At 37.9% G+C, this 18,080-nt stretch overlaps 1 protein-coding gene across 6 annotated transcripts in view; it reads left to right on the top strand.

Moving 5' to 3' along the window:
• Positions 1-18,080, top strand: part of FAM135A (family with sequence similarity 135 member A) — a 75,108-nt gene that overhangs the window by 41,657 nt on the left and 15,371 nt on the right. For 4 of the 6 annotated variants that reach the window (XM_043439206.1, XM_043439207.1, XM_043439205.1 and 1 more), the window contains 8 exons: positions 1,884-1,957; positions 3,261-3,415; positions 3,632-5,990; positions 8,864-9,030; positions 11,251-11,342; positions 11,834-11,931; positions 13,950-14,101; positions 15,924-16,034. In XM_043439206.1, the coding sequence (XP_043295141.1) occupies positions 1,884-1,957; positions 3,261-3,415; positions 3,632-5,990; positions 8,864-9,030; positions 11,251-11,342; positions 11,834-11,931; positions 13,950-14,101; positions 15,924-16,034 (3,208 nt within the window). The remainder of the gene's footprint in view (positions 1-1,883; positions 1,958-3,260; positions 3,416-3,631; positions 5,991-8,863; positions 9,031-11,250; positions 11,343-11,833; positions 11,932-13,949; positions 14,102-15,923; positions 16,035-18,080) is intronic. The other 2 variants (XM_043439210.1, XM_043439209.1) reach the window with 1 other exon arrangement.

Genomic DNA, 18,080 nt, shown 5'->3' with positions numbered 1-18,080 from the left:
TGTCTCCCACACTGGCAGGTGGGTTCTTTACCACTAGGGCCACTGGAAAGCCCACAACTATGTATGCCAAAGTATTAATATCTGTTACTCATATCCTGAGTTTGAATTTGTAAATTTAACATTTTTTCTATGAATGCCTTTTGCCCAGAATTAAGCTTTGCTGCCATCAGGTGGCAGTGATGCTTAGTCATGGTCTCAGCATGGTCACCAGTCTTATTCATCACATGTTGCCACTGCATGAAAATCAGGGCAGGAGAAAGTTTAGGCGAGAACTTCCATCTGGGCTCAGAGAGGAAAGGAAAGAAAGACTTTCTGGTAATAGGGAGTCTTAAAGCAGAAGGGAAGAGCTCAGTGGTTGGAGCACAAGACGACACTTTTTCTCGAGTCTTTATTTGAATCCCATGTGTATCACAGGCCAGCTCTGTTGTCTTGGCCAAGTATTTAACTTCTTTCTGCCTGTTTTCTCACTTGCTCAATGAAAATATATTCACTTCATAGGGTTTTCATATGGTTTAAATTAAAGAATAAAAAAGTAAAGTGCTTAGCATGGAGCTTAGGAGGGAGGCTGCTTTCCAGAAATGATGGCTCTTATCGTAGGAATCTGAGAAGGCAGGCCCAGCTGCAGTCGCAGATCACTTCAGGCTGGATTTCTTCACACTTTAGAGCCCTCAGAAAACCTCTCTGACAGACAGGCAGTTTTCCCCGTCTCTCCGCTAGTGTTGGAGAGCAAGTAGAGGCAGTTGCAGCATTTGAAGGTGAAGACACAGTTGCATCCTTCCCTCACAGATGCCTCATGCCTCCCCTTGTCCCTTTGAAGGTCCTGTCTCACCAACTCAGGGAGACAGGCTTAGGAAATCAGAAACTCAGTTGGCTGTATCTTGATGACGAATAAAACATTTCTCCACTTAAATTGTGTATTTAAAACCAAAGAACCTCAAGTCTTCTTTCCCTTTAGGAAAAAGTTTCAATGTAATGTAATTCCTAGCTATAATCTGATTTATCTCTCCATGTACCCTTCAAACAAAATATATTTTCCATGCCCTTACTGGTGCTTCAATTGCTGTCCGTAGCTGACAAAGCCTTTGAATAATTAGAAATGGAAAGGTCAAAATACGAATATGATGGAAGAAATATTCAACTAGACTTGACCAGTATTTACAAAGCACTTGCTTTTAGAACATACCAAGATATATTTTAGGGAAATAGCAAAGATCATCCCAAACATAGCTCCTGCTCTAAAGAACATTACACATTAGGAAGGGAGACAATTCACATAAACAGTTATTTTAAGGAAAAATGTGGTGAATGCTACAATGGTAATTGTCATAGCTTATATTTACATATACCTTCCAGATTAAAAAAGAAGTATCAAACACATTATTATGCTTACTCTTAATAATAAGCCCATGTGTAGACTAAGTATTAAGTGTAATTAAAAGCGAGTCATCGAGGCTTCCAAGATGGAGAAATGCCTGAGGTCACAGTGTCAGTGAGTCTGCCCATCAGCTCACCTGACATGTCCTGGGCTGCCTAGCACACAGCATGGAGCAGGAGCTAGGTGGTCCTACCATTTTTTCGTGTGCTGGGCACTCTTCTTGGTGTGGGGGATGTAGCGGTATGTAAAATGGACAGAATCCCCGTTTTCAAGGAGGATGAATGGTGAATCCATAATGTAAGCCGAAATTTCTTACTTTGCATTCTATTCTTTCTTTTAACTCATGCAGTAAGTACCAACATACAGAGGTTTGGCAACAGAGGAGGTTAATCTTCATGCGGGTGGTTATGGGGGCCCTTGCGGAGGGTGTTTTTCTTCCTACCACCCAAAACCTGATTGACTTTTTAGATGCGCCATGTTATTCATACTCCCTTTTGGAATTTTTCAGGTGCGCAGGTTTTCTGAGGCATTCTTTTGTTTTGAACATCCAAGAGAAGCTGCCATTGCATACCAGGAACTTCAGTGAGTAGCACAAATCCAGTTTAAATGATTTTGTTTCCTTTAATATAAGATATCATCTCAGAATTTATCATGGCAGAATATACAATATTTACAGCAAAAGAAATGAGAATTTGAAGTTCAGAAATCTGTTTAATCAAATGTGTTTAATCTTGTGAACTGCTTCATGGAAGACCCCTGCTTTCCGTAAAGGAGCACACTGTTAACCCCATCCCACACATGAGATCTACCCACCCCTGGGAGTCCCACTGGCCCTGGTGCCAGCCTTCCATCTGTTCATCTTGTATCTTTATTTTCACAGGTCAGAGTCTCTTACCTTTACAAGTATGCATTGCAGGTTCTCATAAGTAGTCTGACTGGCACTTCTTGCCGTTATATAAAAGATCTGTAATTCAAATATCCAGAGTAGATGCCTTCCTTTTTCCCTACTGAGTATTTTTAGATCTGGTTTTCTTTGGCTTTAAAGAATATTTTGAGGACATTATGCTGAGTGAAAAGAAGTGAGACATAAAAGAATAAATTATATATGATTCTGTTCATATGAAGCTCTGGAACACATAAAACTAAGGTGAAGTTAAAGTCAGGACAGTGGTTGTCTTGGTGTTGACTTGGGCTGAGAGTTTGCCTGGGATGACATTAGAATGCTCTCTAGACAGGTGGAAATGTTCTGACTGTGTGTCCACTTGTCAGAACCATACAGCTAAGGTATATTTGTTTCAGTGCCTGTGAACTGTGGCTCAAAAGAGAACTGTGAATAATCATAGGGTGTGTGAGTGGAGGTCCAGACAAAGCAAGAGGGAAAATGCTCATTGTTGACGTTGATGGGATTATTGTGCTTTTCGGTGTACTTTGATTTGTTTAGGAAATTTTTCATAAGAAAAAGTTTTTTTTAACTTTTATATTAGAAAATTATATACCTTTTTTAAAATAGCTGTTGTGTTTGTCAGTATGTGTTAAGTAAGCAGTAGGAACGGAACACTTTTTTTCAACATTATCATCAAATCATTAGTAGGCATTTGAGCTTTTGGTCTTTCTCTTCTATGCTATTCTCAGCTAATTAGGAAGTTCATATATTAAGTACAGATAAATCACTTTGAAGTAACATTTGTCAATAAACCATAATTTTGTAAGTCAATAATTTTCATTGTAGCAGGTTTTCTCTCTGAGCCAGGAGCTCCTTTGTCAGGAGCTTGTGCCTTGAGTGGTGGGGAGCCCATGACTGATGAGGGGCCAGTGCCTGGGGGACTATGTGGTGGAATTGGTGTGATTATCTCGGTTGCAGTCTGATGTGAGACATGTTTTTCAGTGCGCAGAGTCATCTCCAGATGTGCACCGCTATCAAAAACACTTCCTTCTGCAGCTCTCTCCCACCCCTGCCTATCGAATGTAGTGAATTAGATGGAGATCTCAATTCATTACCTATTATCTTTGAAGATAGGTATTTAGATTCAGTTACTGAAGGTAAGTGTAATCTAACTAAAATATGTAAGCTATGTATCATTGGCAGTATATTCTACCTACTATACATAAAGCCATTCCTTAATGTGGGACTGTTTTCCCCCTCTAGTTTTATTTATTTTTGAGGATATTAGAAAGTTATAGTCAGGAAAAGTAGTTTTAATCATATGAGTCTTACACCTTGTCTTAAATCTGAATTTCTTTTTCTTTGGATAAAAGACTTAGATGCACCCTGGATGGGAATTCAGAGTCTTCAGAGATCAGAGTCCAGTAGAATGGATAAATGTGAGACTGAAGAAAGTGCTCTAGCTGGACTTTCCAGCCCAGAGTTGAAAGTCAGACCTGCTGGGACCTCCAGTTTTTGGTCTACAGAAGGTGAAAAGCAGCTAACAAAATCTCTAAAAGGAAAGAATGAAGAATCAAATAAATCCAAGGTTAAGGTTACTAAGCTCATGAAAACAATGAAACCTGAAAACACAAAAAAATTAATAAAACAGAACTCTAAGGATTTGGTGGTTTTGGTAGGCTACAAATGCTTGAAAAGTACAGCATCAAATGATCTCTTTAAAAGCTTTGAAGGCAACCCTTCACATAGTCAGAAGGAAGGTCTGGACCCCACAATATATGGATATAATTTTGATCCAAAGACCTACATCAGACAGACAAGTCAAAAGGAAGCTAGCTATTTGCCAGCTAATACAGAGAGAACTGAACAAAAGTCTCCAGATATTGAAAGTATGCAACCAGACCTGTTTGATCCTTTGAACTCTGGCAGCCTAAATCTTTGTGCAAATTTGTCCATTTCAGGTAAACTTGGTATCTCCCAGGATGATAGTGAAATTGCACAAGTGGAACACAGTGTGGCATCCAGAAGCTCATCAGACGATTGTCATGATCATCAGTCTGCCCCCACTTCAGGAGTTAGGACAATTGAAGTTAAGCCCTGTAATAAAGACTGTTTCAGTGGAGAGAAAGTAACTGTTAAAATAGGACCTTGGACAGAGCTTCAACAAGATGAAATATTTGTGGATAATTTACAACTGCCCAACTTTGAGTCCTTAGATTCTAACGGTAAATCTAAACCTACGGAAATAACACTTGAAAAGGAAGCTTTGCAGGAAGCAAAGTGTCATTCTGTCGGAGAATCGTTAGCTAAGTTAAGAAATAATCAACCTGCTTCTACAAGAGAATACCACCTTGTAGTGAGTGGAGACTCCATTAAGTTACCAGACATTAGTGCCACGTGTGCCTCATCTCGGTTCTCAGACTCAGGTGTGGAAAGTGAACCAAGCTCTGTTGCAGCGCATCCAAACCCTGACATAGTCTTTGAAACTGTACAAGGGCAAGGTCTTTACATCAATGAAAGGTTATTTCCTCAGCTTTTGATGAAGCCTGACTGTAATGTAAAGTTTTCACTAGGCAGTCACTGTACTGAGAGTACAAGTGCTTTCAGTGAGATCCAGTCGTCCTTAACATCCATAAATTCTCTGCCTTCTGATGATGAGCTGTCACCTGATGAAAATCCTAAGAAATCTGCTGTATCTGAATGCCACCTAAGTGATAGCAAAACTGTGTTAAATCTAGGAACAACTGATGTGCCAAAATGTGATGATAGGAAAAAGTCAAGTATTATTCTGCAGCAGCAGAGTGTCGTATTTTCAGGGCATTCGGACAACGAAACTATAGAAATACATTCCTTAAATTCAAGCACTAAAGACCCTTTACAATTTGTTTTTTCAGATGAAGATACTTCCAGTGATGTGAAAAGTAGTTGCAGCTCCAAACCTAACTTGGACACTGTGTATAAAGACTCCCAGAGTCCTGATAAATCCAGTGACTCTGTAGGAACCACAGTTCCATTAAGTTCAGAACTGGCTTGTCCAGGCACCCCTTGTGTCATTTCAGGTTCCGTTTCCACCAGGGCAGATAGCAGTGAAGATAGAACTGTGAAAAGAAAATATAGCAATGCATTAAATCCCAAACAAATGTGTTCAGAAGCCCCTGCAGTTAAAGATGAAACTTACCTGGATACAGGTGACGCTTTTTCAGCCAGTCCTGATATGGTAAAGCAAGGGCTTGTGGAAAATTATTTTGGCTGTCAAAGCAGTACGGATGTTTCCGACACATGCGCTATTAGCTACAGCCATTCAGTTAGCCCTCAGAAAGAAACTTCTGGAAAAGAAATGAGTAGTCCTCAGCAGGAGCAGGGTAAAGATGAGGAAGAGGAAGAGCAGGATCAACAAATGGTTCAAAATGGGTATTATGAGGAGGCAGATTACTCCGCTCTGGAGGCTGCAGGAGATGCTCACTGTGCAGACAGAGCTGACCTAGGAGAAGAAAGACTTGCCAAGTCTGGAAGACTGGCCAGCGACTATCTGAGGGATGGTATAACCGTGCCTACTGTCTGTACTTCTGGCTGTCTGTCCTTCCCGTCTGCACCACGAGAGTCCCCTTGTGGCGTTAAGTACTCTTCCAAGAGTAAGTGTGATGCTATTACCAAGCAGCCAAGCAGCGCCTCCCACAGCTGCACCTCATCGCTGTCCTGGTACGAAAACTCGCCAAAGCCTCAGATACAAGCGTAAGTAGTGGAGTGTGACGGCAAGTGCTGCCAGAGAGAGAACATGTATATATCTTTCTCTGGAAACATGCATATTTCACGTTCTCTGACTTCTGTAATACAGAAAGTATTTCTTTGATTAGCTGTCCAAAATGGAGAAGTGAACTCAGTATGCTCCTTGAGACAGAGCTGTAGATTCCTGTATGATTGTCCTGTTCTATAGGTTGTACATCCCTGATACTACTTTTTCATTGGTAGTTGTGTGGTAAAAGTGTGAAATAGTTGAGCTTAAAACCCTTTTTAACCATCAATACCTCATTTCTCCCCCATTTACTCCCAGACAGAAGTTAGGTTTTATAAGGACATCTAGCAATTAAGGACAATATTAGATAATTACTAGAAACTTCCTCAGCCTACCAGACTCAGATTGCCTCAGCTAAGTCAGTGGTTCCAGAATTGAGATACAATGGTCCAGTTAAAAAAAAAAAAAAATCCAGAAAAATTTGAAGATGACATAGATTTACTACTATGGCACTGTTTTCTACTACCTTACTCCAGATAGAATTATAATCCCTAGTGTAAATGTCTAGGTTTGGCTACTGTAGGTTTTTAAGTTCCCATATTATTCTGATGTGTGCACATAAGTGAGATCCATGGTGCCTACAGCTAGTGAACCCACTGAGATGAGAATTTATTGTTATTCAGTCACTCGGCCGTGTCCAACTCTTTGTGACCCCACAAACTACACCACACCAGGTTTCCCTGTCCTTCGTGATCTTCCAGAGTTTGCTCAAACTCATGTCCATTGAGTTGGTGATGCCATCCAACCATCTCATCCTCTGTCATCCCCTTCTCTTGCCTTCAATCTTTCCCAGCTTCAGGTTATTTTCCAGTGAGTTGGCTCTTTGCATCAGGTGGCCTCAGTATTGGAGCTTCAGCTTCAGCATTAGTCCTCCAAGGAATATTCAGGGTTGATGTCCTTTAGGATTGATTGATTCGACCTCTTGCAAGGGACTCTCAAGAATCTTCTCCAACACTGCAGTTGGAAAGCATCAATTCTTCAGTGCTCAGCCTTCTTTATGGTCCAGTTCTCACAGCCACATATGACTTTACAGACCTTTGTCAGCAAAGTGATATCTTTCCTTCTTAATATTGCTGTCTAGATTTGTCATAGTTTTTCTTCCAAAGAGCAAGCATCTTTTAATTTCATGGCTGCAGTCACCATCTGCAGTGATTTTGGAGCCCAATAAAATAAAGTCTTGTCACTGTTTTCATTGTTTCCCCATCTGTTTGCCTTGAAGTGATGGGACTGGATGCCATGATCTTAGTTTTTTTAATGTTGAGTTTTAAGCCAGCTTTCTCACTCTCTTCTTTCATGTTCATCAAGAGGCTTTTTAGTTCCTCTTCACTTTCTGCCATAAGGGTGATGTCATCTGCATATCTGAGGATATTGATATTTCTCCCAGCAATCTTGATTCCAGCTTGTGCTTCATCCAGCCCAAGCTTTCACATGTTATATTCTGCATAGAAGTTAAATAAGCAGGGTGACAATATATAGCCTTGACATACTCCATTCCCAATTTTGAACCAGGTGAGAAGAATTATAATGTGCTAGGAGGGGGCTTCCCTGGTAGCTCAGCGGTGAAGAATCCACCTACCAATGCAGGAGACACAGGTTCAATCCTTGGGTCTGGAATATCCCCTGGAGAAGGAAATGGCAAACCACTCCAGTATTCTTCCCTGAGAAATGGTCATGGACAGAGGAACCTGGCAGGCTATAGTCCATGGGGTTGCAAAGAGTTGGACACAGAGTGACTAAACAGTGACAGATGTGCTAAGAAGTTGGAGGTTGTTTCACCTCCTGGCACCTCAGTCTCTTCCTGAGTCAAACATGAAAGCAGTATTCACCCAGTATGTCCCCCTCAGTTTAGTGTTCAGCAGCTTCTTTGAGTTTTACTTTCATCAGCCCAAATGATATAATATTAAAATAGTTCATAATTTTTCATGTTCTAAATCCCCAAGTTGAATAGATATGTCTATGCCAATTTTATTTAATCACATCCCCCCTTAGTTCTATTCCTTCTTACTGATATTTTTAGAGAAAAATACAATTAACTTAATCTACTAAATATGATACCTGCCGTTCTCACCAGTACACTGTGTAGAATAGTGCCTTCTTTTCCATTTATGCAAGATTAAAAAGGAGCAAGGGACTTCCCAAGTAGCTCAGCTGATAAAGAATCTGCCTGCAATGCAGGAGACCCTGGTCAAAACCTGGGTTGGGAAGTTCCCCTGGAGGAGAGCATGGCAACCCACTCCAGTGTTCTTGCCTGGAGAGTCCCCATGGACAGAGGAGTCTGGCAGGCTACAGTCCATGGGGTTGCAAAGAGTCGGACACGACTGAGTGACTAAGCACATACAGCACAAAAAGGAGCGAGGAGGGTAAGATTTGGTCACAGGATCAGCATCAGACTGTTACTCTTTGTGGTACTTCTCCCAGCTTTTCTGTGCATACAATATAAAGTTCTGTAAAAAGCATAACTGCATTCCTAATACTTTCTAGTGGATTTCAAGTTTAAAAGAGTAAGTGATGTTAGGGTGTAATTACTCACTGTATTTGATCAGAGCATGTACTAAAAAACAGGGACTGAACCCAGGTCTCCTGCGCTGCAGGCAGAGTCCTTACCAGCTGAGCCACCAGGGGAGCCCTAGTAAAGAAAATCACTGTCTAACTTCTGAATCATTTAGGTGATCCCACATATTCAGTATTTTATGATCAAATATTTCTGGGCTTCCTTTTCTGTAGTTCTCTAAATTCAGCAGATTATCTTTTTGGTTTTAAAAACTGAATGTAATACTTAGTAAAGAATATCTTTTATAACATTTTGCTTTAGCTTCCTTCAGGCAAAAGATGAATTGAAGCAACTTAAACTCCCCGGGTTCATGTACAGCGATGTTCCTCTGCTGGCATCCTCAGTCCCTTATTTTTGCGTGGAGGAGGAGGAGGAGGACCATTGTGAAGATGGAGTCCATCTCATTGTCTGTGTGCATGGCCTAGACGGTGTGTAACATCTGTGGATATAACCTGTACCAACTCAATATTTTCTTTTCCTAGTAGATCTCGTTTAGTTTTATTTAATCCTTGACCTGAAAAAAGAGTTCTAAATTGCTGATATTAATTATCTTAAATTATGTCTTATTTTGATGAGTATAATATTAGATTTTTTTTAAAGCAGATTTTCCATGAAATTGATATCCACATGCCGACATTTTGCTTATATTAACTTGGGGTTTTTCTGTCTGCTCTCTTATTGTTATTTTCATCAACTGTCAGTCATAGCAATTGTTTTGTCTCCCTTTGGTTGTCTTTCTGCTCCTGTCTAGCTTGGTGCTTTAAATTTTATGGATAAGAAAAATCAATACCTAAGAATAAAAGATTGACTGATTAATTAGGGTATAATTTAAATTCTTAATACCTGGTTTTACTTGCTCTAATTTTATGACAGCTATTTTGGTTACTCAGCAGCCTATTTTTCTTGGTTAGGAACTGCGTTAGAAGATACCAGATATCTCTAGGCTAGCAGAGTATTACTGTGTTATAATATGATTCTGTAATAACAAGTAACAAAAGATTTTATGGATTATAAAAATGCTAAAGTGAAGTCTCCCAGTCGTGTCTGATTCTTTGCGACTCCACAGACTCCTGTCAGGCTCCTCTGTCCATGGGATTCTCCAGGCAAGAATACTGGAGTGTGTTGCCATTTCCTTCTCCAGAGGATCTTCCCAACATAGGGATCCAACTCCGGTCTCCCGTACTGCAGGCAGACTCTTTACCATCTGAGCCACCACAGGTCTAAACTAGTAAATTCTCATTAAATTGGAGATTTTTAATTTAAAACAAAACTGCAACTCAAGAAATAAAATACCTCAAATACTAACCTCTTTCCTTTACCTAATAAAATATTCAAAGAATTATCCTCCAAGAAAAGTTTCTTGGCTTAATAGAATCTCTGATAAAGTCCTCTTTGAAATTTCCAAGAAATTTCCAAGAAACACTATCCCATGTTAAAGCAATTGGTCCAGAATAATAGGAAAAAAAGATGGAATGGAGCCTATTTTATTCCTTGAAGTTAACCTAACCTTGTTATTAAATCTGAAAAAGATGTAACACCCACACTCCAAAAAAAGAGTGGAGCAATCTTATAAATATACTTAATAAGACTCTAGTAACATTGTAGAAAAATGAATTAGTTAATTGATTAAATGTCTCCCAAAACCCTCCAGCAAATGAATCAATATATTAAAGTAGCTACAGTAAATAGAATTTAATTCCCAGAATGCAAAGATAGGTAAATATAAAGAAATTTATTAATAAAATATATTAGTAAATCAAGTAATGTAAAATTCAGTATTCATTTCCAGTTATGACAAGTAAGCATCAAACTTTCAGCCTTAAATAGCACTAGTCTAATTCATTAATGTAATTAAGCATATATACTTACAGCTCATGGAAAACCCATACCTAGTAGTGAGATGCTAGAGGCATTTCTTTTAAAAATCAGGAATAAAACAGTTAATTCTGTCTGTTCATGACATAGCTAAAAGAAGGGATAAAGTAAAAATGCAGCAATTGATAATGATATGTATATATTCCTAAGTAAGCCAAAAGAACTAACTGAAAAGCCACTAGACTAATTTTAAAGGTACTAATTATTTATGTTTATGTATTATATATGTATATACTAATTATATTTATGTATGATAGCTGTTATAAATATATTTATATATACATCTTTTAAGTTAGTAATTAAACTACTTTAGATTATTTACATAGATTTTTATTTCTATTTGTCTGACCTAGTACTGCCAAAGAAAAACTCAATAGACTAAATCGAAAATGCACTCGTTTGGTTAAATGCTCATGCGAGAGTGATGGTGACGAGTTGGTCAGTTGGTCGCTCACAGCCGCCATTGCCAGTGGTCAGCAGAGCATGTGCTGACCATGAGACAGACACAGGGGGAGCCGGGTTGGGCGTGGGGGGTTGAAAGCATCGTGCAGCCAGACCTCTGGAGACACAGGCTGTTGGCGGACATTGTCTGCTGATGGCGATCAACTGTGACATGAACACTGTGGGTTCTGGTACACAGGGTCTTGTCTCTTCACAGCTGACTTAGGCCCTCCACTTATCCTCAAGACGGTTAACAACTTGTGAGGATGCGTGCTGCATCTTTTGCTTTATCTTGTCCTTTAGACAGAATTTTCATTTTCTTCATTTTCTAGGTAACAGTGCAGATCTCCGATTAGTAAAAACTTACATTGAACTTGGGCTGCCTGGGGAAAGAATTGATTTTCTTATGTCTGAAAGAAATCAGGTACAGTATATCTGTGTTTTCAGTGAAAGCACACATGCTTCTACCAGTTTCTACCTAAATAGTGCTTACTACAAAATGTCTGTAGTAGTAGAAATAATTTTTCTGATTTCTGTGAAATTTAACATTCATGCCTATCCTAAGGAATTTGAAATGATTTATAACTCAATTTATGAACTCTTTACATGTGCAAAATTTCTAATATTTCACATTTCTGTGCAAATATTTCATTAAAAATTAAACAATTTTAAATAACCTTATGTTCAGTTCTGGTAGTGGGCTAAACAGTTAATCTAAACAAAGTATTAATGAGAACACTGAGCCTTTTTTTCTGGAAATTCACTGCTTGTTCATTTTAGTGTAATGAATATTACAATCACTAACTTCTCTAAAAAAAACTGGTCTTTAACCATATTTTCAGTACCCAAATTAAAGGTAATATTTATATTCAGTTTTTCTTGTGTATATCATGTGTGTGTTTTGCTTTTGTTTAGAATGATACTTTTGCTGATTTTGATAGCATGACTGATCGCCTTCTGGATGAGATAATACAATATATTCAGATATATAGTCTAACAGTCTCAAAGATAAGGTAACTTTTCTAATTTATGTAATTATTTTTATGTCTCTATGAATTATAGAAAAATTACACAGAATGTCTGGAAATTTTTTGTCCTGTTCTAAAATATAGTAGACAGCGATTCAAATTAATATAGAGAGAAAAAATTAAAAGATTTTAGAGAAATACTACATATTGTATAATTCTGTTTATGTGAATTGTCGAGAATTGGCAAAATTATATAGAGAGAAGTAGATCAATGATTACTTAGGACTGAGGGAGGAGGAGATGGAGGCTGATGTTAAGTAAAGAATGTAGGATTTCTTTTAAAGGTGGTGGAATGTTCTAAAATTTTTTATAGTGATGCTGCACAACTCTGTAAATACAATCAAAACCATTGAATTATACACTTTTAGTGGGTGAATTATATGGTATATGAATTATATCTCAATAAAACTGTTCCCAAAAAGAAAAGTTGTAGGGAGATATATGTAAGGAAATGAAACTGTAAGAATATTTTCAGTGTCATGACTATATTTAGAGAGTGTACTCATGGGTATAGTATAGTATACTGTGTAGTATACTGTAGTATAGTATACCCAAGCAGGAGACGATGATGAACCCAATATGTCTCATTCTTTAATCACATGTTGTGAGTAGACATGGGAGAGAGAAAAGTAATTGTTTCTTCTAGTCCAGTAAGATATAAAGAAAAAATTAAAAATAATCTTCTTGCCTCAAAAAAAGAGTAGAATAAGCTGATAGTTGTTATATCCCAGGTAGGTCAGAGGAGGAGGCTAGCTCTTTATACTATAGGCCTTTGTAAAGTCCATTTCCAGTTAGTATAGAATAGGGACGAAGAGCAGAGAGAAGCAGGTTTTTATCTGAAGTCATTTTTTAAAAACAAATTTCTGTTAGAATACGGTGAGAGATGTGAGTATGTTGTCGGGGGGGAGAAGAGATTGTTTTCTAATTATTTTTGTCATTTATGAATTTTCATTTGTTTGCTAAATTTTCTGTAGTCATCTTGTATTCCTTTTATTAATTTGTTATTTTATGATGAGAAAGTAAGTCTATTGTTTTCGTTTTTTCATTCATCTACAAGAGTATGGCTCTTTTAGATTAGATTGTCAATTGTAGTGAGCCATAAAATCCAGAGGCTTGATCTAGCTCATTGAGAACTGTTTGATATCAGACTTGCCTTCCCAGCTTCAGGAAATTTGTCAGCTCCTCCCTGGTCGTTGTCTGTAAGCCGTTGCTGAGACAGCTCTCAGGCTCTCTTCTTTCTCTGTTCATTGTCCCCAGGGATGCATGTACTGTCTATTCTAAAATAATGGGAAGCAGAAAAGGCTCTGTTTTGTTTTTTTTGTTTTTTTTAGGCTCTTTAGATTTAAACTATTCCTTCGTAAAGATGAAATCCTCTGTATTAGTTATTATTTTGGTATAATCTTACACTTCAAGTACGAAAATGCATGTATATTTCATGTGTGTTGAAATGTGTTCAGTCAAAGAGCTCCCCCACTGTGGAGTGTGGACCAAAAATAAGAGAAATGGGGATGTAATGTCTCCTAAATCATCCTCACTGATACAATTTCATTATTTTGTTTTAAATCATGACTTAACAAGTAAATAATTGCTGTGTGTACCTAAAAAGGAAAATTTATCATGTAGTCAGTGTGTTATTACTTTTTAAATGTATTTCTAAGCAGTTACAAACTAGGAGCAAAAATTTTCTGGTAAGTGATATCTTTTTTCTGTAGATTAAATATATAAATTATATAATCATAGGAATTTTTTGCTATTTTCTCACATTTCCTTCAAAATGTAAGTTACATCATTTCAGAGTATCAAATCATATAAACATATAAATGTATAAAATAAAATATATAAAAAACATATAGAATAAAATCATATAAACATATAAACAGTTTTAAAACATATTAGAAAATTTTATATTCTTAGTATTTCAAATCTCTGTATAGTGATAGCAGCTTTGACTTTTGTTTTGAAACTAATGCTATGGGAGAAATGTCATTTTTTTTCTCTTATAGCTTTATTGGACATTCGTTGGGCAATTTAATAATCCGTTCAGTGCTTACAAGACCACGGTTTAAATATTACCTCAACAGGCTTCATACCTTTCTTTCACTTTCTGGACCTCACCTTGGTACACTCTACAATAGCAGCGCTCTTGTTAATACAGGTAAGATATGAAGTATAAAAAATATGGCCTGGGGAGATTTAAATCCAAATTTAATATTTTCCAATGTTTATCTTAGAGCCAGTTTGTCACATACTTGGAATTTCATGAAACAAAAGATGTAGCTATTTTTCTGTTTTGTCATGCATAAGAAATAAGCTGATAAACTCATTTCAGAAAATGATATTCTGTTGAGTTATTTGTCAAGCCACAAGAGCATTTTTTTCTCTTTTTTTCATTAAGTGTGTCTTTCAGTAAATATTAGTGTTATAAACATGCTATTCTGTTATTCTATTAGTTGAGCAGATAACAAATAAATGGCTATAATTAACATATTATAAAGTTCCAAAATATTTTATATAGAATGTTAACTCTGATTTTGATTTGATAACAATAAAAGGATATTAGAGAAAATAAATTGTAAACTTTTCAAAGAAATTAAAATTAAGACCTCAATTTTTATTAGAATAAATATTCTCACTAAGAAAGATCTTATACTTTATTTGCCCTTATTTGGCTTTTTTCTTCCCCTTAGAATTTTAAAATGGCTTTTCTAGTATAGTCAATTGATTTTCATTGAAAGAATAAACTAGGTTTCAACCTAACTTTTTTCATCAAGCCTTGAGACTCTTACTTCCATTTTCTCCTCTACTTCTTTCATTGACAAATAAACCACAACATTTTCATTTGAATCTCATTTTGAAGGGTGGTTTTCAAAATCTGGCTTGTTCTAGATTTTTACAGTTTCAAGAAGAGGGCAAAAGAAAGTTGAAATGTATAAATAATACAAAATAGAACCCAGTATGAATAGGACGCAGTACCTTGAATTGGTTTCTTTTCAATTTCTTCCTTTACTAAACTTTTCCCCAGATAGGATTGCAGTTAGCAGCTTTAATCAATTAAAAGTTTTTTTCGTCTTTTCCTCATTCACCTCAGTAATGTTAGAATCAACAAAAGTAGAAATGACTTTATGACTGTAAATCTACAGTCTTGAAAACCAGCTCCAGAGTGATTGAGGTTTCAGTTAAGCGGAAGGTGCACTTAAATACAGAAAACTGGACTTCCATGGTGGTCTGATGGTTAAGAATCTGCCTGCCAATGCAGGGCACACCAGTTTGATCCCTGGTCCAGGAAGCTGCCACATGCCACAGAGCGGCTAAACCCATCTGCCACAGCTACTGAGCCCATGCTGTAGCGCCTGCATGCCTCAACGAAAAGTACCCCCCCACTAGCCACGAGAGAGCCCCAGGCACAGCAGCAAAGACCCGGCACAGCCAAAAATAAATAAATAGATAAGTATCTTAAAATAAATGCAGGTAACTGATAATATAAAGACATACGATTAAATATGAAATTTTAATTATATTCAGTGTTACTAGAAAACATCAACTAATGGCTCATCCCGGAAGTGAGCTTTGATTGCTCTAAAGCCTCGATGCTCAGGCATGTGGAGCTACTACTGTGTTTGAAGTTATATCCCCCTTCACTTCATCTTAAAATGAAGAAGTATATCTAAAGGTGTAATATCGCCAAATTTGTTCTTGATAGACCATTACCTGTTTAATTACAGAATCAGATAGAAATAGGAAGCCTTCTGTCAACCATCTGTTAATCCATCGTTAACCCCAGTGTGTGTGTGTTTATATTTATTATCAGAAAATGGAAATATTTTGCAAATGCATTTTTTATTAACCAACAAAATGCTAATTCAAGCCGTATCATTTTAAAGTAAAATATGTATATTAAAATTAATAACCTTGTCATATGGTACTGTATTTTCCAGTTTATAACTCTCACATGTCTCATACCATTAATAATTTTCTAGGTCTGTGGTTTATGCAGAAATGGAAAAAATCAGGTTCTCTTTTACAATTGACGTGTCGTGATCATTCAGACCCTCGCCAAACTTTCTTATACAAGCTTAGTAATAAAGCAGGTAAGTATATAGTAACAGTTTTAAAAACATGCACTTGAAAACCTCTTTTAAAATAAACCTTTAGCAAATAAATTAACATGTCTTTCTGATGATTAAAAAACTATCAACTGGTTGTAATTTCTTAATGAAATCGACTCATAATTAAAACTAAACAATTGATAGCATAATTTAATTTTTTATATGGTTGTATTTATTTTTTGTGAGTTGCGCAGCTATTTTGAGATTATCCTGAAAATTTTAACATTTATAGTTCATACCATGAGTTAGTTTTTGAACCAGGCCTCTGTATGTCCTAGTTTTCATGTCCTTCTAGCTGCCCCCAACCCCAATCTTCAGCCCTTGTTTTAAACTGCCATGTACTTTTTTACTTTATTATTATAAATATTTCTGGAAAATGTGAGAAACTAATGGCTACCCACTCCAGTATTCTCGGGGCTTTCCCAGTGGCTCGAATAGTAAAGAATCTGCCTGCAATGCATGAGACCTGGCTTTGATCCCTGAGTCAGGTAGATCCCCTGGAGAAGGGAATGTCAACCCACTCCAGTATTCTTGCCTGGAGAGTTCCATGGTTAGGGGCTGTAGTCTATGGGGTCACAAAGAGTCAGACATGAGGGAGCAACTAACACTTTCACTTTCAAACTATTAGTAGTTATTCCTTCTACAAATTCTGGCCACTGGATGAATCTGGTTAGACATCTCATTAAGTGGAAGAAAGTGAAAGTGAAAGTCACTCAGCTGTATCAGACTCTTTGTGATCCCATGGACTATACAGTCCATGGAATTCTCCAGGCCAGAATACTGGAGCAGATAGCCTGTCCCTTCTCCAGGGGATCTTCCCAGCCCAGGAATCAAACCGAGGTCTCCTGCATTGCAGGCAGATTCTTTACCAACTGAGCTACCAGGGGGCGTTAACCAGTTATGAGATGTATTCCCTATCTTGCATGAATATTCTGAACTTTTACTCCCAGAAGCCCCCAACTGGTCTTTCCCCATCCAGTCTCACTCTCTAAGTGACCTCACCTCTGACCTTTCGTCTCTCCCTGACTTACTCTCTCCTCATGCTCACATCTTCCCGGCACGCTCTTTCCACTGTGTCCTTTGAAATCTCCCCTTGTGGAGAGCAGAGTCCCCCAGCCCGCAGTCCCCAGCTCCCTGCTCCCCCTGGCGACAGAGCAGAGGAGTAGCACACTTTTTTGCTGAAGGGCTGGATAGTACACATTTTGACTTGTGGTCCATGGGGTCTCAGTTGTAACGACCTAACATACCATTGGAGCACAAAAACAGCTGTAGCCAACACATGAGCTGATGAGTGTGGCTGTGTTTCAAAGAAACTTTATTTATGAAAGAAGTAAAAAGGCAACAGTCCAGATCACACAGGCCACACTGTACCACCTTTGCTGTAGAAGCAGCTGGACTTCTGATTTCTTGTTACCAAGGCCCACCTAGAGGGGGAGCATGTCCTCTTGCTCTCCATCCCAGCACAGCAGTTATTCCTCCACCGTCTCATGAAACTGCTTCCTGTGAGGCTTATCCCACCCAGGCTCCACTGCCTTCTTAAGTATGATGACCTCCTGCCTGGTCCCTCCTTGCATGGTCAGTGAGAACTTTGATAGGAGTTCATTGACAAATATTTACTGCACAGTTATGCTTTAGGAAAAGATGTTTTCTTGAATCTTAATATGCTTAATCCTGGCATCATTTTTGGTAATACCACAAGCAGCTCTTTAAATGGTTCATCAAGCATTAAAGAGCCTTTCTCAACCCTGGTAACGTTCCATTCCACCCCGCTGTGAAACCACACATGGCTACACGCTACCCTGAAATTTCAACCAGTTTTTCATTCTGTCACTAATATCCTGTCATCTTTGAACACACGCATCCTTTGCTGTAGTCACGTCATACATGTTTGTGCTTCCCGCGTTCACTGCTTTTTCTACCACCATTCCTCCCTGTGACTGCACATCTTTGCAGAACTAATCTTCATTCCTGAAATTACACTCCACACCGTCATCTATCCAGAGCTTTCCCTGATGCCCTGTCTGATTT

Source organism: Cervus canadensis, chromosome 20 (assembly GCF_019320065.1).
Source record: "Cervus canadensis isolate Bull #8, Minnesota chromosome 20, ASM1932006v1, whole genome shotgun sequence".
Taxonomy (NCBI): domain Eukaryota; kingdom Metazoa; phylum Chordata; class Mammalia; order Artiodactyla; family Cervidae; genus Cervus; species Cervus canadensis.
The sequence above is the reverse complement of the archived record's forward strand: the minus strand, read 5'-3'. Positions and strand labels throughout refer to the sequence as shown.